Genomic DNA, 26,316 nt, shown 5'->3' with positions numbered 1-26,316 from the left:
TTATTTTTAAATTGTTGATAAGATCTAAGGAAACTGTCCATTCTGTGTGTTTGATCACACATTTAACAGTCTCCAAAATGACTCCAATGCACTTTTCATGCTATGGACAACTAAAACACAATACACTTGGCCATGTGCCATCAATACGTCACTTAACATTCACCAGAAGATTAAATAAATGTATAGGACGTGATGTATGCAGCATTTTTTCTCTGGTGATTCATTGACCTTAGGAGATTTTTCTTTTTCTTACAAATACAGTATAAGCATCATACCAGACAATTTAAGAAAGAAAATAATCAATGGTGTTCAAATTTCTGTACTGCCAGTGTACTGTGAAAAAGTGGCCATTATGGTATCTGGCAGAAAACATTTCTAGGCTGTCAACGGAGACAGCCAAAGCTTATCAGGAATTGAAGGGTATGTCTGCCCAGGAAATGGAAAACAATTCCAGGAAGAATCAGCCAGATGAAACATGATCTGCAAGGGCCTTTGTACATACTTCTCATTTCAGTTCCATCTACTTATTTTCTTTTACTGTTGCGGGGGGAGAAAGGGGGAGAGAGTCTGTTTCTAATTCAGTCAAGACAAGCAAAAGTGAAAATAGAAGTTCAAACTATTATAAACCAAGGTAATGTGATTGGACAGGCCAAGAATACATATGCTATTAAAGCAAAAATCAAGTTTGGCTTGAACTTAACCAAAGTATCCACAGTATTTTCCTTTTTAAAAAAGGCAGCTAGACAGAAACACTGGCCAACTTTTGGAAGCATTAGTAAGAAATGAAAATAAAGCAGAACGGTAGTATTACTGGCAATGATGCGCTATCAGACCCACTCTCCATTGACAAAAGTATGCGGTTTCCTCCTTTCCCTTTTCTGTTGTCCTTAATAATAATGCAACACTGGTTATTAAACTGTTATTTTTTAAACTCAATTTGTTAAATTTCATGGTTTTATTCATTCTCTCATTAGCAACTAAATTGAACAATACAAAGTCCAGAACCACAATCTGCTTACACTCTAATATTGCATAAGACTACACCTGTCATAAAACTTACCCCATTGGCTCTGCTAGCAGCTTGGAAATAAATGCTGTAGCTTTTATGAGGTAGAAGAGGAGTGTTCCAGAAACCACTGTAGGTTCTGTTATCACCAATTGTAAAAGGCTGAGCAGCTTGAAGACTGTTGGCTGGAAACTCTGCAGCAAAATAGTACTGAGAGTTTAAAAGCGAAGCATTCTGGAAGTGAATGGGCACTGGGTAGCATTTCAGGATTTCAGTTGTCTTTTTAGTCCTGCGAGGGCGCTCTTCCTCAACAACTATTTGATAGACACTAAGAAATCGGAAAAGAAAGAATGAGAGAAAATATGGGTTATTTAAAGACATCTGAATCAGCCAATTCATTATGAAATCACATCATCACACCAACAAATATTTATGGAAAAGGTGATGACAGCTGAAGGCAAAGGACATAGTATAAAAACACACTGTCAATACTCAGGTCTAGAAATTTATAGTACACATCCCCTTCTCCTCCCAAATAACCTCATTTCTCTTTGGAAAATAAAATTGGCTGTGAATATCTAAGACTTTTTATGAAAAATAATGCAGAATACTTCCTAGTTGGAACATACATAGAAACATATTTGATCAGTATTAAAATGTTGAACAAGTATTTTATTTACAAAAAGTAGATAAGAGGCTGTGGATTCAATCCTTTAGCTTGATAACTTGCATGGAAAAAAAAGCATAACTATCAATACTGATGAAGAAAGGTGAGATAAATAGAAAAAAATCAGTCAGGGAATCATATTTGCTTAACTGTTGGCATTACAATTGCTTATGAAATATATAATAAAGTGAAAATCTGTTTAAAATTTTGGTAGCAGATTGTTATTGAGCAAAAAGAATATACTTTTTGATGTTTAAATTACAAAAGTTGTTTTACATTTATTTTGTTAGTGAAGTTTGGTAACTCTGATAACAATGGGGAAACAGAAATCCCATTCACGAATACAAAACAGAAACAAAATACTAACTAGTCTAATTGCCTAATTCTGCATAAACTTTCTGTTAATAGTGAGTGAATAAATTCCCATAATTGTATAGTCGTCATAATTCTGATTCATCAAAGCACTTAAGCACATGTTTAAAGATAAGAATGTGTTTAAGTCCATCTGTATTCTGCAAAGCAGTTAAACGTGCCAAAGTGCTTTGATGAATCAGGGCCTAGAAGAAACTGCCCATCTTCCTCAAATGTAAAAGCTCACGGACATTCAAACAGGAACTGAGGAAACATTATTTCTGAATATACATGAAAACAGTGAAATCATAACATTCTGATAATTGTTCAAAACAGTGAGACAGTGCTTCTAAATTTCTCAAATGGGAAACCCATCTCTCTAAAGAGGATTTGGTTGCAACTTTATTGGTTCCCTGAGGACTAATGACTCTTGATCATTATTCATCTCCATGAGGAGGACAGTGATCATAGATTGCAGGAAGGGAGTTGGTAAGGTTAGCTAGAGTATTTTTAGGGTAGCTAAAATGTAATAATTGACTGTATTTTCTTGTGTAGTTTGTATGTATTAATACATGAATTACATTTTAAGTATGTAATTGCTACAAAGCCACAACATTATGTATGCTTTTGGAGGATACAATCTCCCTGATAAATTAAGATACCATATTTTGTTCTGATTATTATTAATTATTTGTATTGCTATAGCACCGAGGAGTCCTCATAATGGACCCCATTGTGTTAGGTGCTGTCTCTGCCCCAAGCAGCTGATTACTAGTTTAAGACCAGCGCTTTTTTTTTTAAACTGGTCCAGCAAACATTTGTATTGGACCACCAAAGGATTTCTACTTCTAGTTGGTCACATTTTAAAATCACATGACTCTGATTACAATCTTGCTTTTCCCTCAATTTAATTACTGACATGATTTAGCAACTGATATGAGTTTCTATAGTTATAGATTGTTGCTTTATTCTACCTGGAAGTTAGAAATTCATGCCTTATACTATTTCAAAAGGTAAATATCCATGGTTCTCAATGATGTCTGACATGCTGTTACTAGTGGACTGCAAAGCTTTGTACCTTACACTTGTTCTGGCCCTTCAGTCAAACAGTGCTATTTCTGCACCAGTCCAGGAGCAAAAAATCCAGGACCTTGGGCCAGGATAATTTTAAATGCCTGCTTGAGTTTTGTTTAAAATAAATATACTTTTCATTTTCCACACAGCAATTATAACTGGAAATTGTAAATGTTTTAGAAACAAAATTGTCATTCACATGTGTCTTTACTCTGGCAAGTTCGTATCAGTCATACTACATGCACTACTCCATGTATATTACATTGTCAATGCTTTCATCTTCAGATACATTAAAGAAAGAACTAAGTTGGCTGGAGCAATTTCCAACCCAAAATGTCATTTCATCCTTACTCCACCAGACAAATTAGATTTGCAAGCATCCAGATCTCAAATCTATTTGCTCTTTAATAATTTAAGAACTGAAAGGTCAAGCAGCTCTTTTCTGCTCCTCTTTATCAAAGTCCAAGTGCTAATGAAAAATATCTAAATCCTATCTGCTGCCCAATTTCCACACATTGCTGTCTCCCTGTTGTAAATTAACACATTATAAGCACCTGAGTCAATGGCAACCTGACAGAACTTTATGAGTAATGTTTTACATTTGTATAAATGAGATCATCTTGCTAATGAATTTTATAAATTCACCAATTACAATTATAATCCAAAACCTTGCTCAAAATCTCACTGTTAAAACCGCTTTCTTTTTATATGTAACAACTGAATTGTTAATGCTGAAAAGAGATCTTAAGGTTCAAGCTTAGTGAACTGAGCAAGCACTGAATCAGAACTCTATTTTTCCTCTAATATATTAGTCATATTTTCCATTTGTTTAATGTTGCATTATTCCTTTTCCATTCATACAACTACATTTTAACTAGAATAAAATCTACCTACCTGTGATATGAAAATAAAACTTACACTGAAGTAGACAGTGCAAAAAATATACTAGATATTGGTATAACTAAAACTGAACTTTCTTGACGAATGAAATTTAATTTTAAGTTTAGTTTGTGCTATGCTTTTCTACTACAAGACTCTAAGGCCTCTGTAAGTAGAATTCAAAAGTTCATTTTAATCAGAATGACACGATATTTAATCTAGAGAAGAGCATCTGAGAATTTTTTTTAATTTGAGGAATCAAATGTTATGTACAATTTTGAAAAACGTGGGGAAAACAATTCTTGCAATTTGATTTTTTTAATACCCCAAACGGGTTCCAAACTTAAACAATTAAATTATATACATTATGGTCTTGTGTGGCCTTTTGGGTATTGTATAAAATATTTATTGGTTTGGTCATTTTAATTTATTTGGCTTCTCACAAATTTATTGAATTCTGGGTTGCTTAAACTAAAGTAGACACTCAAAACTTCTAAATTTCTAAATGTTACCAATGAAAACCGAATATCAAGTATAATAAGAAGAAAGAGAAAGAGATTAAACACAGCAACTTATATTATTGACAATATTCAGAAGAATGAATTAAAGAAGTAGGGTAATTCATTAAGGTAATTAAGCACATACTTAATTTTAAGCACGTGAGTTCATGTGCTTAAAGTTAGGCATGTATTCAAGTACCTTGACGAAGGGGGGCCTTAAAGCTTAGGCGTAATAAAACAAATTGTAATTTTAACATAATATTACAAAGCAGCAAACTTATTCTGTACTTATTCCACTCAAGGAAGCAGTTTTGATACCAGTATGAAACTACGGACCCTTAACAAGTCTTTACAATTTACCAGTCTAGCTTTATGTCACCTGAAAACTATGGAACTACCAGTTCTAGTTCAGTCAAAAGTAATTCCAAATTAAAAAGAACTTAAGCAATTACTATTACTGAATGTCAATTCCCAATTTCTTAACCTGCCTCGATGTTTTCAAATGGTTGAATCCATCAGATTTTTGTCTGTTTAGAAGAAAGATATTCCTGTAATTAAAGATGTGTATATTTAAATTCCTGTCACTTGTGTCCATATGTCTGAAGTAAAAAGAGGAATAAGATGATTTACAGAAGTTACAAGTTCCATAGGCTTAGTCATATCTCTATGTTCATAGGATGGTCAGTGCCCCATGACAAGCAGGAAAGGGACTAAAAAATGTAGTATTCAGTGCTAATCACCTGCTGAGTCTTGAACAGTATGATCCCACTATAACAAAATGATGGTACAGGAAAATGGCGCTTTTTTATTGACTTGTAAAGTAAGCAACTCAAACCTTCTTAGCCCCTTCTAGGCAGCCTCTCTGCAGTCACTTGCAGCAAGTCTTTCCTCATCTTTGGCTAGCGCAGTTACAGGCAACAGCAGGAAAGCTGACGTGTTTTATTCAAATCTGAGAAAGACTTAATATCCCTGTATCTTATAGTGGGTGTCAGAGGGCTAATGGTATATTTCACCTACATTCTTGTGCGAGCAGTCGTAGGCATATATACCTCAATAGCTGTAACTGAGGAGATAAAAGAAGGCTCAGTTTGAGACCCTAGAGATACTGCCAAAAGTTAATTCTCAGGTGGCCTAAATAAGCTACATCTTCACAGGCCCAAGTCCACCGGGGATGGCATCTAGTTTTTAATACAAAACCCTTAATCCTTTTTATGACTGCCAAACTGTTTCGCATGGATAGTCTCAAAGACTCAAAAGTCACGGTTTACAAAAGGGATTTTCTGGCAAAAATAGATCCAAGCAAAGCCTTCCTATGCATACAAACAGGAAATCCCTAAGGTTCTCCTGTAGAGGAGTACTGTATCAGTGAAAAGTAAAGTTATTTTGCCTGTGTATTGCTACAAGGGCATTCATTACATGAGTGTGACCAATTATTCGTCTCCCAAGGGCTCTGAGAGTTAAAATGCTTATTTAGTTAGATGGTATCTTAGTTGCACAAGAGTCAGAGGAGCTCTGAAGACTGCATATTCTGGCCACAGTTCATCTGCTATGAATTTTAAGGTTTCCATTAAATACAGAAATATTTACATTAGCACCTTTTCCAAGTTTAGACTTTCTAGGATTCAAAGTTGATGCCAGGAACTTGGCCCTGAACAATCCCTAAGAATCCAAAAATAAATTTGTAACAAATTAACATCAAGAAATGATGTCTGCTCCTTCTGTCTCCAGAATTAGCACAGCTACTGAGGTCTCTGGTATTAGCTCACCATCTTCTTTATGACTCTATTACAGATACATCTTGATGAAAGGAAATGGGAAGCAAACCATTGCCTCTTAAAGGCTGCTTGGTTACCAAGTCATGTTTGGATAGTTAATCTGTTTATAGAAGGTAAACTGGCTATGACACCTGCCAGAAGTTTCTTTGAGAACAAACTAACAATGCTAAGTGAACTTCTACTTGGAAAAACCTAGACAGATTACAGAGATCTCAGGACAGCCACATGCTCCGGATCTCAGACGAAAGCATGTAGGTCAGAGGAATTTGGATGCTTTGCTTAACTAGGAAATGAATAATTGAAAATATTATAAAGACAGGGACAGAGAATATGGTCACTAACGATTCAGAAATGCTTTATCCAATTGACTTTAGGGAATTCGTTAGTGACCATATTCTCTGTCAGATTAGAGTTGAATGTCTTTGCCAGGCCTTACAAACCCCAAACTCTGAATTTTCCCCCCAAGATTCCCATTTACAGCTAAAATAGGCAAAGATTGATTCTCACTTTTCCTTGGACAGACCCACAGTTTTTCTACTTTCTTTCTCCTATAAGTGTACTCAAAGAAGAACTAAGGTAAGACGGGCTTGACTAATATCGCTTGATCCTAATGACAAATTGTCCATACTATAGTTTAATTCTTTCCTATAGTATCCTGACAGATGTATCCATAGTTCTGGGGGAAACTAAGCACGCTGATCCGCTGATCCACTGACAGAGATCAGGGACTCCTTAGTCTAGAACTCTTTAACAATAACATACCTAATTATAATGGAACCTTTGCAAAATGCAGGCTTTCTATCAAACTCCTGCTTTTAGGCTACATTATCCTAATTTATCACTCAGGTTGCTGTAGCTCTCAAAACGTGAATTTGTTTGTGGGCAAATCAAACCTAGGAGGAAAAATAATCCTTTTCATGAATTAGGCTTCTAATCACTGATTATTTAGAAAGTAGAGTGGAACCCGTTTAACAGGTAAGTGGCAGAGGGCAGTCTACAAGCATTCTCAAAACATGCAGTATGCCACTTCACTGGACTCATTTTTCCTGAGGTCCCTTGAACCACAGTTACTTCGCTTGCCAACCCAATAAAGCACAAATATGAGAATTTTGCTAATAGGGCATGAATGATGGGGTGTACAAAGCCCACACTGGGCTAACAAGGGGTTGAGGAGCTTCTCTGGGCTCAGCCAGCCCCACCCCGCCACATTTGCAAAAGATGCACAGACTGGGGAGGAGGCGTTAAAAGGGAGCAGAACAGCTCACTTGTGAGCAGGCCAGGGAAGAGAAAGGACCTTTACCTTGCAGCACCTGAGGAAAGGCAGGATCTCTCATCACCAACTGCCTGAAAGTCCCTCTCTGAGGGAAGGGAGGAGCTGCTCCTGATAGACCTTGAGAGGGAGGCACAGACTTAGGCTATGTCCTCTCACATACTAACGCAATTTATTTGCATGGATTCCCCGTGTTTTCTTTAAGGACTATCCCTGAAAGGGAGAGACTTGGAAATGACCTGGCCAGAAGGCCAAGGCACAAGAGGAAGCAGCTGCTACCCCAAGAGGGAGAGATTTATCATGCCACGCCCGACTGCAAAGAGGTGCCATGTGGTAAGCTGATCCCCTTCACACTTTCCTGTTACATACTTCAAATGGTCAACAGTCAGGTGGTAGGAAGTGCCCAGGCAGGGCAGCCTTAAGGTGCTCCAGGGTGTCAGGCCCTTTTATCACCCTCACAGGGCTGCTTTGGGCCAAAGCCCAGTGGAGTGGGAGGGCCTGGGCTCCCATACCATACCCCTCTCCATGTCAAAGGACCTAAGCGCCCCTGAGCAATGGGCATCGCTCCTCACGAGTGAAGACCATTACAGTAGGTCTTCACTGAACAGTTAACACAGGCTGTTACTTGGGTTTTAGCCCAACCTCCCCTACCATCCATAAAAAACACTGACCTGGGATTGGAAGTGCTAAGCCTGGGGTAGCTGAACTGGGGGTCAGTTTGGGGGGTTAGAATCTAGGCTTCAGTTTAAGTCAGGCTGGAACCTGCCCACTTTGCAGTGCAAGCTAACTCACTCACATGCTGATGGCCCTCCCTACCCACAATTTCCCCCCAAGCACAGACAAGTTCTTCTGCATTTGACACAAGAGACTGGGAAAGAATCCTAGAGCATCTCAGCACAAAGAACCATGTGATGTGCTACCAGACACACATGGACAAGTGCATAAACCAGGGGTTGGCAATCTTTCAGAAGTGGTGTGCCAAGTCTTCATTTATTCGTTGTAATTTAAGGTTTCACATGCCAGTAATACATTTTACATTTACAGGGGCTGGCGCATAGAACTCCAGACTGGCAGCAGGCTGAGTGGGGCTGGCGGCCAGGACCGTAGGCTAGCAGTGGGCTGAGCCGCTCAGCCCGCTGCCGGTCTGGGGTTCCATCCGCCGGTCCCTCCCAGCCAGGGTCCTGGCCGCCGGCCCCGCTCAGCCCGCTGCCAGCCCGGGGTTCTATCCATCCAGGCCAGCAGCAGCGTGCCACAGTAAATCGGCACGCATGCCATAGGTTGCCAAGCCCTGGCATAAACAGTGAGGACACATTAATGTGTAGAGCTTTGCTGTGGAGATGCCAATTAACTGTGCAATGAAGACCTGGTCTTAGGGCCAGATTTTTCTACCCTTATTCACACTGAGTAGTATCTGACTACTTGAACCATGCCACTGAAATCAGTAGGACTACTTGCTGAATGAGAGCATGAGTAAAAGTTTCAGAATGTGGCTGTATGCCTTTATTGTCAACTACACTTGCAGCATCAGAGACTTAGGTTATATCTACACTTAAATGGCACCGCAGCACAATGCAGAGGAGATATTTAGTACAGCGATCGGAGCGGTTCTCCGACTACTGTAGTAAATCCACCTCCCGGACAGGCGACAGCGAGGTTGACAGAAGAATTCTTCCATCAACCTAGTGCTGTCTACACAGGGCATTAGGTTGGCTTAACTCTGGAGGTTGATCTAATTTTCTAGTGTAGACCAGCCCCAGCTTCTAAAATTGATACACAATCCCTCACTGGTCTGCCAGGGCCTCAGAACTGGTCATCTTAAAAAAACATTGACCGCTGATGAAGAAAAATCTTGATAGGCGCACACAATTTTTCTATCTGAGAAAACTAAACCTCAAATACTAATTAGTTTCAAAGATGTAATATTATGGTAGTGCCCAGTAAGAATAGGGGACCCTTTTGTTAGGTACTGTACAAACGCAACAGAAGACAACTTACACTCTAAGAAGTGAAATGAGTAATGGAGGATAGGGTGAGAGGGATGCAAATGAATCTCTGCAATTACTACACACATTTACACGCTTGGAATTGTTTTCTTTTAGTTATAAAAATATAAAGTAAGTGCAAGCTAACCTCGTCTGCCTCTCGAGCCATTAATAACTGGATTACTTTGAATGCATATTGAGATAAAGGGAGGGAGATTTGAGGGAGGAGAATGTAGTGGTAATTTTGTATACTTGAAGCGAACCACTCATTTTCTCCCCACAATTATGTATTCATAAGAAGGACACACAAATAGTATATCTTCATTATATAGCGTTTCCCACCTTCTGAGCACACATACTCTAACCTCTTGCTTTGTTATGGTAAAGGTAAGCTCTCTTATTCATTCATTCTTTCTTCACCTGAAGGAAGAAGATGGTGTCAAAGAACTCAGGTCACAAGGATTAAAGTCCTCTTAATCACTTTTGAGCCACTCATTTGTCCTCAACATGACTCGTGCTTTTCACACTTGCTAATGAATCCTACAAGTTTTGTTCCTTGTACCTCAATATCCCAAGTATCAGGGAAAAGTGTATTTTTAGGGACAGATTTTCTGTTGCCCTGTGCCTGGTGTAGTCTTTTAAACCAGTGTAAAGTATGTGACAAGCAGACTTAAAATGATAATGGCACTGAATGTGCAGCATTATACACTAACATTGTACTGATATAAATAACTACACGTGGCCAGAGAGTATCCTCAGGCCTATATGTATATGCTGTCTTAGACTTGCTCATGAGGCAACTGAACATTTGCCTGGTGAGTCAGTGATTTCCTAGGCTGCAGGGCTAGCTCACCATCATCTATGTTGAATCAATGAAATTTGGCAAGCTGATACCTGTGAAGCGCACGGCAGTAAGTGATGAGCTGGGGAATGAGGGCACCAGAGATCTGCTAGTGTATTTTTTACCAGAGGAAAAGTACCGAGTGAGTGGGTGTATGGCTAAGTGGCTGTGGGTTTGCAGTGAGTGACCATGGTCATAGAGGAGAGAAAGAGACACAAGCGAGATTGAAGGGATATGATAAAAGAAAAACAGGGGTAGGAAAGGAATAAGAAATAGGGGTGATGAAGATGGAGAGACAGAATCTAGAAGGAAGGAAGGAGAAACCATAATATATCAAAAGAAATAGGAAAAGGCATAAAGAAGAAAGAAGAAAGAAGAAAAGAGAACAGCACACTGAAATTATGAAAGGATAAACCCATGATATATGATAGGAAAGGAAAAAGAAAAAGTGGAGTAAAGGAAGGAAATGAAGGTAAAATAAAAGCCAGGGAAACATAGTAAAGTTATATTTTAAACACTGTACCCTACAGATAGTTGATTGCCAATAAGTGACAATATAATACAATACACATATAAAATGTTCAATCATATTTACCTTCAGAATGTATCAGACTGTGTAACGCCGACAGACCACGGTCATCGACGGGCAGGATCAAGCATGGGACCTCTGGAGCTAAATGCATGAGCTTCTACTGCATGAGCTAAAAGCCATATAATGGCCCTCAGCTAAGGCTGTAGAGCAAACTCATTAATCTCTCTAAGGGCTTGGCTACACTTACAAGTTGCAGCGCTGGTGGAGGCTTTCCAGCGCTGCAATTACACCCCGTCCACACTTGCAGGGCACAACCAGCGCTGCAACTCCCTGGCTGCAGCGCTGGCTGAAAACCCATCCCGGCAGGGGTATAAGGAGTGCAGCGCTGGTGATCCAGTGCTGCTCAGCAGGTGTGGACACTCACCAGCGCTTTAAGTGTCCTCCAGGGAATAAGGAGTTATCCCAGAATTCCTGTTCAGCCACTCTGCTCATCAGTTTGCACTCTACTGCTCTTGCCTCAGGTGACCCGCCCTTTAAATGCCCCGGGAATTTTAAAAATCTCCTTTCTGTTTGCTGCAGCCAGGTGTGTGTGGAGTGCAATCAGTTAATCTTTCCAGGTGACCATGCCTCCACGTGGCAAACGAGCCCCAGCATGGAGCAATGGCGAGCTGATGGACCTCATCAGTGTTTGGGGGGGAGGAATCTGTGCAGGCACAGCTGCGCTCCGGCCGTAGGAATTACGATATCTTTGAGCAGATATCAAGGGCCATGCTGGATAGGGGCCATGATCGGGACGCACTACAATGCAGGGTGAAAGTTAAAGAGCTGCGGAGTGCCTATTACAAAGCCCGCGAGGGGAATCGCCGATCCGGAGCTGCCCCCACGACCTGCCGTTTTTACAGGGAGATGGACGAGATACTTGGGGGTGACCCCACTGCCAATCCCAGGATAACGATGGACACTTCTGAGCAGGCTGGGGGACAGGAGGAGGAGGCGGAGGCGGAGGCGGCGGCGGGGGGGAGGGGGAGGAAACCGCGAGTGAAGCTACTGGGATGGGGGAAAGACACCCCAGAGTGGGCATGCAGCCAGGAGCTCTTCTCAAGCCAGGAGGAAAGTACCCAATCGCAGCAGCCAGCAGTTGCAGAAGGACAAGCAGAGGAGCGGGTTAACGGTAAGCGGCTTTCATTTTCTGGGTGGAAATGTTTCTGGAGAGGAAGGGGGGTTATGGCTGCATGCATGCCAGCCTCTAGATGTGGAATAGCCCGTTGATGTGGTCTATCACGTCGCGGTAATCTGCTTCAGTTATCTCAGCAAAAGTTTCATCCAGAGCGTGGGCAATATGCCTGCGCAGGTTTATAGGCAGAGCCACTGTGTCCCTTGTCCCAGTGACAGTGACGCGTCCGCGCCACTGTGCTGCCAGTGGTGGGGGGACCATTTCTGAACACAGGCAAGCCGCGTAGGGTCCCGGGCGGAATCCACATTGCTCTAAAAGAGCCTCCCGCTGTTCCCTAGTGACTCGCAGCAAGGAGACATCTTCCAGGATTAACTCCTGTGAAAAATGTTGGGAGACTCTTTAGTGAAGAGATAGGGAGATAAGATCACCCCTGCAGCTGCATCTTCACTCAACCCCTCTAGCACTCCAGATTACCCGAAGCAACCAGCTCCCCTCTATCACTCAAGCCCCACTTCTCCCTCTATAAGCACCCCTCACTCACCATTTCGTGGCTTCTGTTGTGTTATGCGTTTGGGAAAAGAATGCTAAAGTGAGAACTCCCTCAGTGTAACAATTCATGTCTGGAGATAGTGAATACAATGCTGCCCGTGTTAAATGTTGTCATTTCTGTGTTTCTACAGTGACCTTGACTACTGGACTGCCCAGATGTTCAACATCACAGAGGCTTCAAAATTTGAGAAAAAATCCCCGAAAGAGCAAAGAGGACATGCTGAAAACTGTTCTTCATCACTCTGCTCGAGAGAATAAAGAACTGAAGGAGTGGAGAGAGAAGGAGAGCAGGATCCGCAAGAGAAATGCAGTGGCCAAGAGGAAAAGCACGGAGCGGCTGCTAAGCATCCTGTCGCGCCAAGCGGACTCTATAGAGTCACTCGTTGCCATGCAAGCAGAGCACTACCGTGCTACTCCCCCACCCCCCCCGTCCCAAAGCTTTTTGCCTTGTGCCCCAATGTCAGCTCAAACCGCCTTTCCCCAGCATTCAGGTTCTTACCACCACCAGCTGCCTCCAACACCTGTACGTTCACCAACCAGCCCTGATACCTACCACCACCCTTACCCTCTGCACTCAACCCCCATCACCATGCAGTATATGCACCCTGAAGTGCAGGATTCATTAAACAGCACTCCAGACAGGACATATGCAAACTTGTGACTGTACAGTTCACCAACCCACACCCCTGCCCTCTTGTGTTCATGAAATGTTGTGTGTCTGTCTGTCTGTCAAGGAAGTTTTTTTCTTTTCAATAAAACAATTCTTGGCTTTGAAAACAGTCTTTATTATAGCAGATAGTTAAAGATAACTTAGCCCAGTAAAGAAAGCGGCACTGCAAATCATATTATTATTAGGGATAATAGAATAACAGTGTAAGCAGTGTAATTCACTCCCATGCAAGGCAGCAAACATTACTGTTGGCTTTCAGCCTCAAATTCTTCCCTCAAGGCATCCCTAATCCTTGTAGCCCTGTGCTGGGCCTCTCTATTAGCCCTGCTCTCTGGCTGTGCATATTCAGCCTCCAGGACTTGAACCTCGGTGGTCCATGCCTGACTGAATGTTTCACCCTTCCCTTCACAAATATTATGGAGGGTACAGCAAGCGCATATAACCGCGGGGATGCTGCTTTCCCCCAAGTCTAGCTTCCCATACAGACATCTCCAGCGGGCTTTTAAACGCCCAAAAGCACACTCCACAGTCATTCTGCACCGGCTCAGCCTGTAGTTGAACCGGTCCTTGCTCCTGTCAAGCTTCCCTGTATAGGGTTTCATGAGCCAAGGCAGTAACGGGTACGCGGGGTCTCCAAGGATCACAGTGGGCATTTCGACATCCCCTACTGTGATCTTCCTGTCTGGGAAAAAAGTCCCTGCCTGCATCTTCCTGAACAGGCCACTGTTCCGAAAGATGCGTGCATCATGCACCTTTCCAGGCCAGCCTGTGTAAATGTCAATGAAACGCCCGCGGTGATCCACAAGCGCCTGGAGAACCATAGAGAAATACCCCTTACGATTAACGTACTCTGATGCCAGGTGGGGGGGGGCCAGAATAGGAATATGCGTCCCATCTATCGCCCCTCCACAGTTAGGGAAACCCATTTGTGCAAAGCCATCCACAATGTTCTGCACGCTCCCCAGAGTCACGGTCTTTCTTAGCAGGATGCGATTAATTGCCTTGCAAACTTGCATCAAAACGATTCCCACGGTCGACTTTCCCACACCAAACTGGTTCCCGACCGACCGGTAGCTGTCTGGAGTTGTCAGCTTCCAGATTGCAATAGCCACCCGCTTTTCCACCGTCAGGGCAGCTCTCAATCTTGTGTCCTTGCGCCGCAGAGTGGGGGCGAGCTCAGCACACAGTCCCATGAAAGTGGCTTTTCTCATACGAAAGTTCTGCAGCCACTGCTCGTCATCCCAGACTTCCATGACGATGTGATCCCACCACTCAGTGCTTGTTTCCCGAGCCCAAAAGCGGCGTTCAACGGTGCTGAGCATTTCTGTGAATGCCACAAGCACTTTGGTGTCACACGCGGCAGGAGAATCGATATCGATATCATCGTCAGACTCCTCACTGTCACTTTGGAGCTGAAGGAATAGCTCGACTGCCAAACGTGTTGTGCTGGCGACACTCATCAGCACAGTCCTCAGCAGCTCGGGCTCCATTTGCCACAGAAATCGCGATTCACACAGAGAGTAAAACAGAAAGACACTCACAATGGCGCCAAACGCTGCCGGAAAGAGTGAATGCTGGGATGTGAAGCGATGCACCACGGCGCGCTGGCAAACAGGAAGCGGAATGACCCGCACACTTCCTTCCCCTTCCCACAATACTCAGCGCCAAAATGGGACGAGGTGCTCTGTGGGATAGCTGCCCACAATGCACCTCTCAATACAGCGCTGGAAAGTGCTGCAAGTGTGGCCACACTGCAGCGCTGGTAGCTGTCAGTGTGGCCACACTCCAGCGCTGGCCCTACACAGCTGCATGACCAGCGCTGTAACTCCCAGCGCTGCAACTTGTAAGTGTAGCCAAGCCCTAAGTGGTCTCGGTGCCACTAGATGGGACAGAACACCACACCCAGGAGGTGTGTGGTTTACAACTGCACCATGGCATATATTTTTCAAAAGATTTTCTTGGGAAGTTTACCCAAGAATTACCCCCACAATAGTACCCAGGATGACTTATTTAATACTTTCTGGGCTGCTCAATATATATATTCACAGGGCTCCTCACACCTGCTAGTCCACAAATGAGGTTGAGCTCCCTTTTAACACACACCACCAGTCTATTTTTGGATTTGTGCTGTGTCTAAAAAACAACAACAAAAACAACCTCTTTTTCCCCCTTAACGGAGACATTAAAGTTCTGTTTACGTTTATCAAGCATCTTAGTCTTTCAAATATGGTTTGGCACAGAAGGTATTGTAATCCCTACACACAGACTCATAGACTTTAAGGTCAGAAGGGACCATTATGATCATCTAGTCTGACCTCCTGCACAATGCAGGCCACAGAATCTCACCCACCAACTCCTGTAACAAACCCCTAACCTATGTCTGAGTTATTGAAGTCCTCAAATCGTGGTTTAAGACCTCAAGGTGCAGAGAATCCTCCAGCAAGTGACCCGTGCCCCATGCTGCAGAGGAAGACGAAAAACCTCCAGGGCCTCTGCTAATTTGCCCTGGAGGAAAATTCCTTCCCGACCCCAAATATGGCGATCAGTTAAACCCTGAGCATGTGGGCAAGACTCACCAGCCAGCACCCAGGAAAGAATTCTCTGTAGTAATTCAGATCCCACCCCATCTAACATCCCATCACAGACCATTGGGCATATTTACCTGCTAATAATCAAAGATCAATTAATTGCCAAAATTAGGCTATCCCATCATACCATCCCCTCCATAAAATTATCAAGTTTAGTCTTGAAGCCAGATATGTCTTTTGCCCCCACTACTCCCCTTGGAAGGCTGTTCCAGAACGTCATTCCTCTAATGGTTAGAAACCCTCATCTAATTTCAAGTCTAAACTTCCTAGTGTCCAGTTTATATCCATTTGTTCTTGTGTCCACATTGGTACTAAGCTTAAATAATTCCTCTCCCTCTGATATATTTATGGAGAGCAATCATATCTCCCCTCAGCCTTCTTTTGGTTAGGCTAAACAAGCCAAGCTCTTTCAGTCTCCTTTCATAAGACAGGTTTTCCATTCCTCGGATGATCCTAGTAGCCCTTCTCTGTACCTGTTCCAGTTTGAATTCACCCCTCTTAAACACGGGAGACCTGAAGTGCAGAATGGAAATTTTGGTATGAGAACATTAGAACTCTTACCTGATGTTGATCTAAAGAGACAGGTGATTCCTCACAAAGTGAAACATAATGTGGCATTATTACTTGCCAATAGAATTATTTGTTCTAAAAATCAAAGGTAATTGTCTATTTCAAGGCAATGATGAAAGTTTATGTACTATTATTTTTGGTATGCAATTGCGCACAGGTTAAGTAGGCAAGTCAGTGCGGGTTGTTTGTTTAGTTTGACCTTTCTAAAGTCTTTACTCAGACTACATACAAGCTAAGAACTCAATCCCACAATGTGATGAGCGCCTTACCCTCGGTCCAGCAAAGCACTTAAGCAGTTAATTTTAAGCACATGCGCAGTCCTACTAATTTTAATGAGTGCAGGATTGAACCCTAAGTAGAGCAGCATGGGCTTTAGCTATTCAGGGCCTTTTGAAATGTATATTGTTGTGCAGGATGTGAGGGCTTGGCTACACTGGAGAGTTGCAGCGCTGGTGGTGGCTTTATAGCGCTGCAACTCACTCACCATCCACACTTGCAAGGCACATACAGCGCTGTATCTCCCTGGCTACAGCACTGCATGTACTCCACCTTGGCCTGGGGAATAATGACTGCAGCGCTGGTGATGCAGCGCTGCTCCGCCAATGTGGACACCAAAAGTGCTGTTATTGGCCTCCAGAGGTATTCGGAGGTATCCCAGAATGCCTGTTCAGCCACTCTGCTCATCAGTTCGAACTCTACTGCCCTGGCCTCAGGTGACCCACCCTTTAAATGCCCCGGGAATTTTAAAAATCCCCTTCCTGTTTGCTCAGCCAGGTGTGGAGTGCAATCAGTGAATCTTTCCAGGTGACCATGCCTCCACGCGCCAAACGAGCCCCAGCATGGAGCAATGGCGAGCTGCTGGACCTCATCAGTGTTTGGGGGGAGGAAGCTGTGCAGTCACAGCTGCGCTCCAGCCGTAGGAATTAAGATACCTATGGGCAGATATCAAAGACCATGCTGGAAAGGGGCCATGACCGGGACGCGCTACAGTGCAGGGTTAAAGTGAAGGCGCTGCGGAGTGCCTATTGCAAAGCCCGTGAGGGAAACCGCCGCTCCGGCGCTGCCCCCACGACCTGCCATTTTTACAAAGAGCTGGACGCGATACTTGGGGGTGACCCAACCGCCAATCCGATTACCACGATGGACACTTCAGAGCGGGAGGGGGAAGGAGGAGGAGGAGGGGGGGGGGAGGAAACCGAGAGTGAGGGTACTGGGGTGAGGGGAGACACCCCGGAGTCCCTGGAGGCATGCAGCCAGGAGCTCTTCTCAAGCCAGGAGGAAGGTAGCCAGTTGCAGCAGCCGGTACTTGGTGGAGGACAAACAGAGGAGCGGGTTCCCGGTAAGTGGCTTTTTATTTTCAGGATGGAAATTTTTCGGGAGAGGAGGGAGGGTTCTGCATGCATGCATGCCTGCCTAGATGTGGAATAGCGCATTGATGTGGTCTATCATGTCGCGGTAATCGGCCCCGGTAATCTCTTCAAAAGTTTCAGCCAGAGCGTGGGCAATGTGCTTGCGCAAGTTTATAGGGAGAGCCACTGTGGTCCTTGTCCCAGTCAGGCTAACGCGTCCGCGCCACTGTGCCGCGAGGGGTGGGGGGACCATTGCTGCACACAGGCAAGCTGCATAGGGGCCAGGGCGGAATCCGCATTGCTGTAGAAGACCCTCCCGCTCTTCCCAGGTGACCCGCAGCAGTGAGATATCTTCCAGAATCAACTCCTGTGGAAAATGTTGGGAGAGTGTTCAGTGTAGGTGCCCCCTGCAGCTGTTTGCTGTCCCCAATGCACAGAAACCCCTGCACAGCCCTGAAGCAATCAGTCCCCCTTACTCACCATTTTGGGGCTCCTGTGGGTTATGTGCGCTCTCTTTGGTTTGGGAAAATTATGCTATTGTGAAAAATGTTACTTACTCCTTAACTGTGTGGGAATAACTGTCTGAGATATAAACAATGCTGCCTCTGTTAAGTGTTGCCTTTTTTGTCTTTCCACAAGCAACCTTGAGTTCTGGGCTGCCCATGTTATCAACAGCTCAAAGACTCCAAAACCTCCGGAAGAAGCCGCGAAAAAGCAAAGACGACCTGCTGCAAGCAGTTATGGATCACTCTGCCAGAGAGAATCAAAAAGTGCAGGACTGGAGGGAAAGGGACAGCAGGATCCGCCAAAAAAACGCAGCGGCCAGGAAGAAAAGCACAAAGCAGTTGATAAGCATCCTAGCGCGCCAAGCGGACTCTATCCAGGCGCTCGTAGCCATGCAGGCAGAGCACTACCGCGCCGGCGCCCCCCCGTCCCAAAGCTCTTTCCTTTGTGCCCCAATGTCAGCTCAAAACCCCCTTCCCCAGCATCCAGGTTCTCACCACCACCAGCTGCCTCCAACACCTGTACGTTCACCAACCAGCCCTGAGAACTACGACCCTTACCCTCTGCACTCAACCCCCATCACCATGCAGTATAGGCACCCTGAAGTGCAGCAGTCATTGCACAGCACTCCAGACAGGACATATTCAAACCTGTGACTGCACAGTTCCCCACCCCACCCTCCTGCCCTTTTAGGTTCCCAAAATGATGTGTGTCTGTCAATAAAGTTATTTTCTTTTCAATAAATGAATTCTTGGCTTTGAAAACAGTCTTTATTATTGCAGAAAGTCAAAGATACCTTAGCCCAGGAAAGAAACAGGCACTGCAAAAAACAGCTTAGGAAAAACAGATTCCTACTAACATTGTAACCACTGCACTTCACTCCCGTGCAAGGCACCAAACATTACTGTTGGTTTTCAGCCTCAAATTCCTCCCTCAAGGCATCCCTAATCCTTGCAGCCCTGTGCTGGGCCTCTCTAGTAGCCCTGCTCTCTGGCTGTGCAAATTCAGCCTCCAGGCATTGAACCTCAGAGGTCCATGCCTGACTGAATCTTTCACCCTTCCCTTCACAAATATTATGGAGGGTACAGCACACGGATACAACCGCGGGGATGCTGCTTTCCCCCAAGTCTAGCTTCCCATACAGAGATCGGCAGCGCCCTTTTAAACGGCCAAAAGCACACTCCACAGTCATTCGGCACCGGCTCAGCCTGTAGTTGAACCGGTCCTTGCTCCTGTCATGAGCCACGGCATTAACGGGTAAGCGGGGTCTCCAAGGATCACAATGGGCATTTCAACGTCCCCTACTGTGATCTTCTGGTCTGGGAAAAAAGTCCCTGCCTGCAGCTTCCTGAACAGGCCAGTGTTCCGAAAGATGCGTGCATCATGCACCTTTGCAGGCCAGCCTGTGTTAATGTCAATGAAATGCCCACGGTGATCCACAAGCACCTGGAGAACTATAGAGAAATACCCCTTCCGATTAACGTACTCGGATGCTAGATAGGGTGGTGCCAGAATAGGAATATGCGTCCCATCTATCGCCCCTCCACAGTTAGGGAAACCCATTTGTGCAAAGCCAGCCACAATGTCCTGCGCGTTCCCCAGAGTCATGGTTCTTCTTAGCAGGATGCGATTAATGGCCCTGCAAACTTGCATCAACACGATTCCAATGGTCGACTTTCCCACTCCAAACTGGTTCCCGACCGATCGGTAGCTGTCTGGAGTTGCCAGCTTCCAGATTGCAATAGCCACCCGCTTCTCCACTATCAGGGCAGCTCTCAATCTCGTGTCCTTGCGCCGCAGGGTGGGAGCGAGCTCAGCACACAGTCCCATGAAAGTGGCTTTTCTCATGCGAAAGTTCTGCAGCCACTGCTAGTCATCCCAGACTTCCATGACGATGTGATCCCACCACTCAGTGCTTGTTTCCCGAGCCCAAAAGCGGTGTTCCATGGTGCTGAGCATTTCCGTGAATGCCAGAAGCAATTTAGTGTCATATGCGTCAGGCAACTCGCTATCATCGTCGGACTCCTCATCACTTTGGATCTTAAGGAATAGCTCAACTGCCAAACGTGATGTGCTGGCGAGACTCGTCAGCATACTCCTCAGCAGTTCGGGCTCCATTTCCCACAGAAATCGCGCTGCACAGAAACCGTTGAGAGAGTCAAGATGGCACCAAACGTGGACGGAAAAACAGAGATTGCTGGGATGTGAAGCAATGCATCACGGGGCATTGGGACAGGAAGCAGAATGACCCGCATCCTCCGCCCCCTTCCCACAACCCACGGCACCAAAATGGGACGAGGTGCTCTGTGGGATAGCTGCCCATAATGCACCACTCCCAACACCGCTGCAAATGCTGCAAATGTGGCTACACTGCAGCGCAGGTAGCTGTCAGTGTGGCCACACTCCAGCGCTTTCCCTACACAGCTGTACGAAGACTGCTGTAACTCCCAGCGCTGCACATCTGCAAATGTAGCCAAACCCTGAGATTGCTCCCACTCCCTCGTGCACCCTGCCCCTATCACAGCTTCAGGTGTGTGGGGGCCAGGAAGGGGTGGAAAAGAATGCTCATGGAGCCACTATTCTCCAAAGCAGAGCTTTGTTGGCCGGCATGTTGGGGAATGAGGAAGAAGTGGAAATAATCTGCACCTGGTAATCTATCTATGAAGCTAAATGATATGGCACTCATCCCTATATGTGAGTTCCTCTTGATCATTATTTTTATCCTCACAAATTCCTGTGAGACAGTGAAATATTATCCCCATTTTGTGGATGGGAACTGAGATACCAGGTAGATTAAATGAGTTACTCAAGAGTACAAAGGAAGTCTGTAGCTGAGCCAGAAATAAAACCCAGGTCTCCTGCATCCCAACTCCAGTTCCCTATCCACTAGACCATCCATCCAACATTCAGGGGCTACAGAAGATTACTTCTCCTGGAAACAAGGGAGAAGCATGGAAGGAATTGCTGTGGAGGCACAGTTACAAACTGCCCTTACTCAGCTCTACCTAAAGGAAAGTCTAGGCCTTACACCATTATCCTATGCGCTTGCCAGTTGCTATACAAACATAAAAAGAGAAGAAATTTTGATTGCAGTTATACATACTTTGGAGCGGGTCCTTGTGCTGGTATCGAAGAATTAATAGTCTATTCTCAAGCACAGAGCTGCTTCTGATCTGTTCTGCCAGTGACCTCTATCTTTAATTTGATTTTTTTCAGCAATCCCTATTCATAGCCGAGATACAGATATTAGTGCCTCAGCAGACTCTCCTTTGAGCTGGATGTCAATTATGCCCAAACTATGTGGATGGTTTTATGATGAAAACCATTGATCACCAAAGTTGTTAAATTTCAGGCAACAAAAATGACTCAATTTCCCCCAGTCCTGTTTACTATTATTCATAAATAAAAAACTGTTCACATTTTCAAATCCTTATTACAAACACCTTCCCCTTCATTCTGGTTTACACCAGCTTAAAGATGAACAACGGGCACAGCACTCAATGTTCAGATTTTTACACTTCTTACACTGTGGAGGTAGTTAACACAGCTTAGAAAACCCCAAATCACTTAGCATACAAAAAACATATGACAAACTAGTCCTGTTCATAAAATGTAATAATGAAAACAGATACCTGGTCTTGCACAGACAATTTTATTAGGTGCTTCACATATTTGATATCCTAAATAGATCCACTAGGCTGAATATTCAATTTTCCTAACTTTAATTTCTCTTTGTCCTGGTTTGATCAAGATAAGTCAAGTCATACATTGCTTGGGAATATTAGCTGGGTATTGTGAATGTATTTTGTATTCTCTCAACCATAACTCATTATAAGGAACTTGCTTGGCATCAATAAGTTACTCCTGCCTTTTTTGTGAGCATGTGTGACTCAATACTCTGCTGCTAGGCTATTTAGTGATAAAATCTGATATAATAAAATATTAATTACAGCTGAAAGGTTGGGTGAGAAATATGAACTCAATTACAGTCCCATATTGTGAACAAAGGGCAGGGTGAAAAAATCCTTTAGTTATGGAGGTTTTGGATAATAAAAGAACAACTTGGACATTAGAATCAGACTGAGAGCTCCTGAAAGGCAATCTGCTATTAATCTTCACATCAGGCATAGAATTTCAAGTAAATTATCCCAGGACGAAAGTGATATTTTCCTAACTAATTTAAAGATTTCTTTATCTGTGCATTTAATTTTTTTCCTTCAAGTCATCATAATTAAATGATTTAAATTATGTAACAAACACAAGGACATACCAATTATAATTAAACATCAAATATTGTACATGCTATCCAAAAGGGTCATAGTAAATGAAATAAAACGAGCAGTTAATTCTAAACTTTTTTAATCCTGTCAGCTCAGGCTGATGCTCATTGCAGAACTGACGCAAATGTGGTTTTGCCTTCCTAAAAAGCCTGATTATTTTGCAAAATATCGATAGTAGAACATTTTAGATTTTTGTTATTAATGACAGTTTTTCTATTTCATTCACCCTTACAAGTAATGCATACAACAGAGTTTGCTGGACTGATCCTGGAAGTAAGGAACTACTCAGTTCTAATCCCTGCTCTGCCACTGATTTGCTTTGCTGCCTTGGGCAAGCCCCTTTGCTTCAGTTTTCTCCTATCTATACAGCATGACTAAACTCACCCACCTACATTCGACCTTGGAGCCCTACAATTCCACCTGTTCTACAGAAACTCAATGTCATACAATAAAATTCATCCTGCAAAACAGAAAATCCCCTTAGAAGAGGTGGAATTTTAAGGGCCCCAGGACTGTAATTTACAAGTGTTTTGTGAAAATTGGCCTATATTTGTAAGGCACAGGTAAGTGATATGCATTATTGCTCTAAATATAAATGGAGAAATTATCAGATTTCCACAAGATGTTGAAGAACTACTTTGAGGTACTTTGTTCGTTGAACTCAGAACTACTTCAATACAAGTTCAGGGTGTTCATAAATTCACACTTCACAGGATCAGGCCCCTTATTATTACTGATGGAGGATCAGGCCCCTTATTATTACTGATGGATGAGCCACAAAAGGTTCTCAGTCAGGTCTGAAGAGTAAACCCCAAGTTCAGAAGTTTATAGAGCTTTCAAAGTTTATAAAAACCTACTATGTTACTATCCTTTGTTTCTTCCTCCCAGTCTTATTTCTGTGCCTTCTTCCATGCTGTCCCCTAACACCTGGAATAATAATCTCTAAACCCTAGCTCAGTGAGAATCCACTCTCACATCATTCAAATCCCTCCTGAAAACCTTCTTCTAGTAGGCCTTCAAATGTGAGTAAAAGCTGTCGACACGTCATTTTAAAGAAATTCTGGGTCTTGCAGCGTGCTCTTGCATTGTCTTTTTATTTAGACTGTAAGTGCCTTGAGGCACAAAAACTTTTTCATAGATTTTCTTGCAGCCAAATCTTAGTTTCTCAGGGCTATATTTTCACCTGCTGGCCTTTATTTTTGCAGGCACAACTCATTACAGATTCAGTTTAGGCCGCTTAAATCTAAATCATGGACTCAAAAGGACATAGGACTGGAAGAGACCTCCTGAGTGATCAAGTCCAGTCCCCTGCTATTCCAGGCAATTCCAACACTAGCTTGAGCAAAATTGTACTTCCAATTCTGAGCCTGCAGAAATGGTGGCCCAATTAAAGATTTGGACCTTCAAAGTGAGTTTTCAAACAGATGTGACAGTATACTAATGTCCCACCTCCCCCACTGTCCACAATGGGAAATTAATGTCTCTAATTTTCCAATAAAAATACAGTATATGTTAATATACCCTCTCACTTGGGACGCTATGATGCAATTTGATCTATGCAGAAGGTCTCTTAGTTCTGTAGAGAGAATCACTGATGTCAGTGAGATTTATGCGTGCGTGCAGAGTCCACTGGCGTTATGAGGGCCTTAATAGAATATGGCTAGATTATAAACTGGCATAACTATGGGCAGAAGTTACCCAAATCAGTTCAAACAATATAGCATCTAAATCCTATGCACATAAGCGAACCATGAGTAGGGCCTTACCAAATTCACAGTCCATTTTGTTCAATTCACGGTCATAGGATTTTTAAAATAGCAAATTTCATTATTTTAGATATTTAAATTTTAAATTCACGGTGTTGTAATTGCACGGGTCCTGATCCAGAAAGGAGTTGTGTGGGGGGGGGGGGGAGGTCACAAGGTTATTGTGGAGGGTGGGTTTGCGGTACTGCTACCCTTAGCTCTGTGCTGTTGCAGGCGGTGGCGTTGCCTTCAGAGCTGGGCAGCTGGAGAGCGTCGGCTTCTGGTTGCGAGCTCAGCTTTGAAGGCAGAACCGCCGCCAGCAGCAGCAAAGAAGTAAGGATGGCATGATATGGTATTGCCACCCTTACTTCTGCACTGCTGCCTGCAGAAAGGGGCCCTCAATCATCAGCTGCCACTCTCTGGCCATCCAGTTCTGAAGGCAGCAGCACAGAATTAAGGGTGGCATGATATAGCATTGCCATCCTTACTTCTGCACTGCTGCTGGTGGGGTGCTGCCTTCAGAACTGGGCACCTGGCCAACAGCCACCACTCTCCGGCCTCCCAGCTCTAAAGGCAGTGAAGAAATAAGGGTGACAATACCATGATTCCCCTAAAATAATCTTGCCACCCCTCTGCAACTCCCTTTTGGGTCAGGACCCCCAATTTGAAAAACGCTGGTCTCCCCTGTGAAATCCTTATAATATAGGGTAAAAGCACACAAGAGACCAGATTTCACAGGGGGAGACCAGATTTCACAGTCCGTGGTGTGTTTTTCATGGCCGTGAATTTGGTAGGGCCCTAATCATGTGATGTTACCTACTATTGCAAGCTGAAATGTGTCATTATGTGATAAAGTAATATTTTTCTTTTCAGAAAAATGAATACTTGACACTTCAGGGTTTTAACAATGCTTTCAATTTCAATGAGATTTGCTGAAACTGTGGCAGTAATTTTTGGAACCAAGCCAAAAAATTTGTTTGTCGTGAATTTACATTTGTGACACTTAAAACAATCCAAAGAGCAATCCAAAGCTTTTTAATCAGCTTTATGCTCTTTGCTTAACTTCCTTTTTAAAGGAGAAGAAAAAAGGGCAAGTGTATAAATACAAGTAGAAAAATGCACCATGGTTACAGCAAGCAAAGTGCTTTATCAGCCAACATGACACTGTTTAACTCACAAGTTTTCAGGTTGCCAAGACCAATTTACAAAACAACCAACAACTATGGAGCAAGGGGCAAAGTCTTGTTGTAGATTAAAAACTGGTTAATCAAAAGAAACAAAGAAAGCAACAGTTAGGATTATTAGCCTGGAAAGGAACCGAGGTAGAGGACTTGGATGAAGTATTCAAATCACTGAAAGCCTGGTGGAAACTGATTGGTTCTTTCTTTTTATTCTGTCTCACAAAAGGAGAACATGAATGCTCAGTTATATTGAAGTGCAGATCATTCAGAAGAAGCAAAAGGAAAAAACAAAACAAACTGTCACAAATTTATGACACAATCGTGCTGTTCTGAACTCTCAAATGTTTGTTAACATTCACAAGGTGGGGCAGTCAGTTTGACTACTTTTCATGCCCAAGAAGGCCCAGGGACAACTTCAGACCATGAGATCTATTGCTGAATAGACTAGATGGAATTCCATTAACTCAGCCTGAATAGTGCATCCAGTTCATTTTGTAACAAAAAAGAGTCAGTGTCATTCAGCCTCTTCCCACCTCCTTCCAACTACAGAAGCTAGGGAAAATGAAGAGGGAGAAGGACCCCATCAGGTCTTTTTTCTTCAGTGCTGTCCCCCTATCTCCACAATGTGGGGGATAGAAGGGACTAGACAAGGACTCACTTTTCCTCCCCTCCAACTGTAGGAAGAGAAAAAGCGTTCAGGGTCTACTAAGAGAACAGAGGATAAGTTCCAGCAATCAACAGGGGCTCTCTTTTTTCATTAATCTAAATAGGATGAATGTGCCTGGTCACAAATCCAAACCTCCAGAATAATTAAATTTGAGATCTATAC

General features: G+C 43.6%; 1 protein-coding gene across 9 annotated transcripts in view; it reads right to left on the bottom strand.

The window, feature by feature from the left end:
• Nucleotides 1-26,316, bottom strand: part of PTPRM (protein tyrosine phosphatase receptor type M) — a 726,112-nt gene that overhangs the window by 255,475 nt on the left and 444,321 nt on the right. For all 9 annotated transcript variants that reach the window (XM_045005637.1, XM_045005638.1, XM_045005641.1 and 6 more), the window contains exon 12: nucleotides 1,061-1,334. In XM_045005637.1, the coding sequence (XP_044861572.1) occupies nucleotides 1,061-1,334 (274 nt within the window). The remainder of the gene's footprint in view (nucleotides 1-1,060; nucleotides 1,335-26,316) is intronic.

Source organism: Mauremys mutica, chromosome 2, assembly GCF_020497125.1.
Source record: "Mauremys mutica isolate MM-2020 ecotype Southern chromosome 2, ASM2049712v1, whole genome shotgun sequence".
Lineage (NCBI taxonomy): Eukaryota > Metazoa > Chordata > Testudines > Geoemydidae > Mauremys > Mauremys mutica.
This window is presented reverse-complemented; position numbering and strand designations above follow the sequence as displayed.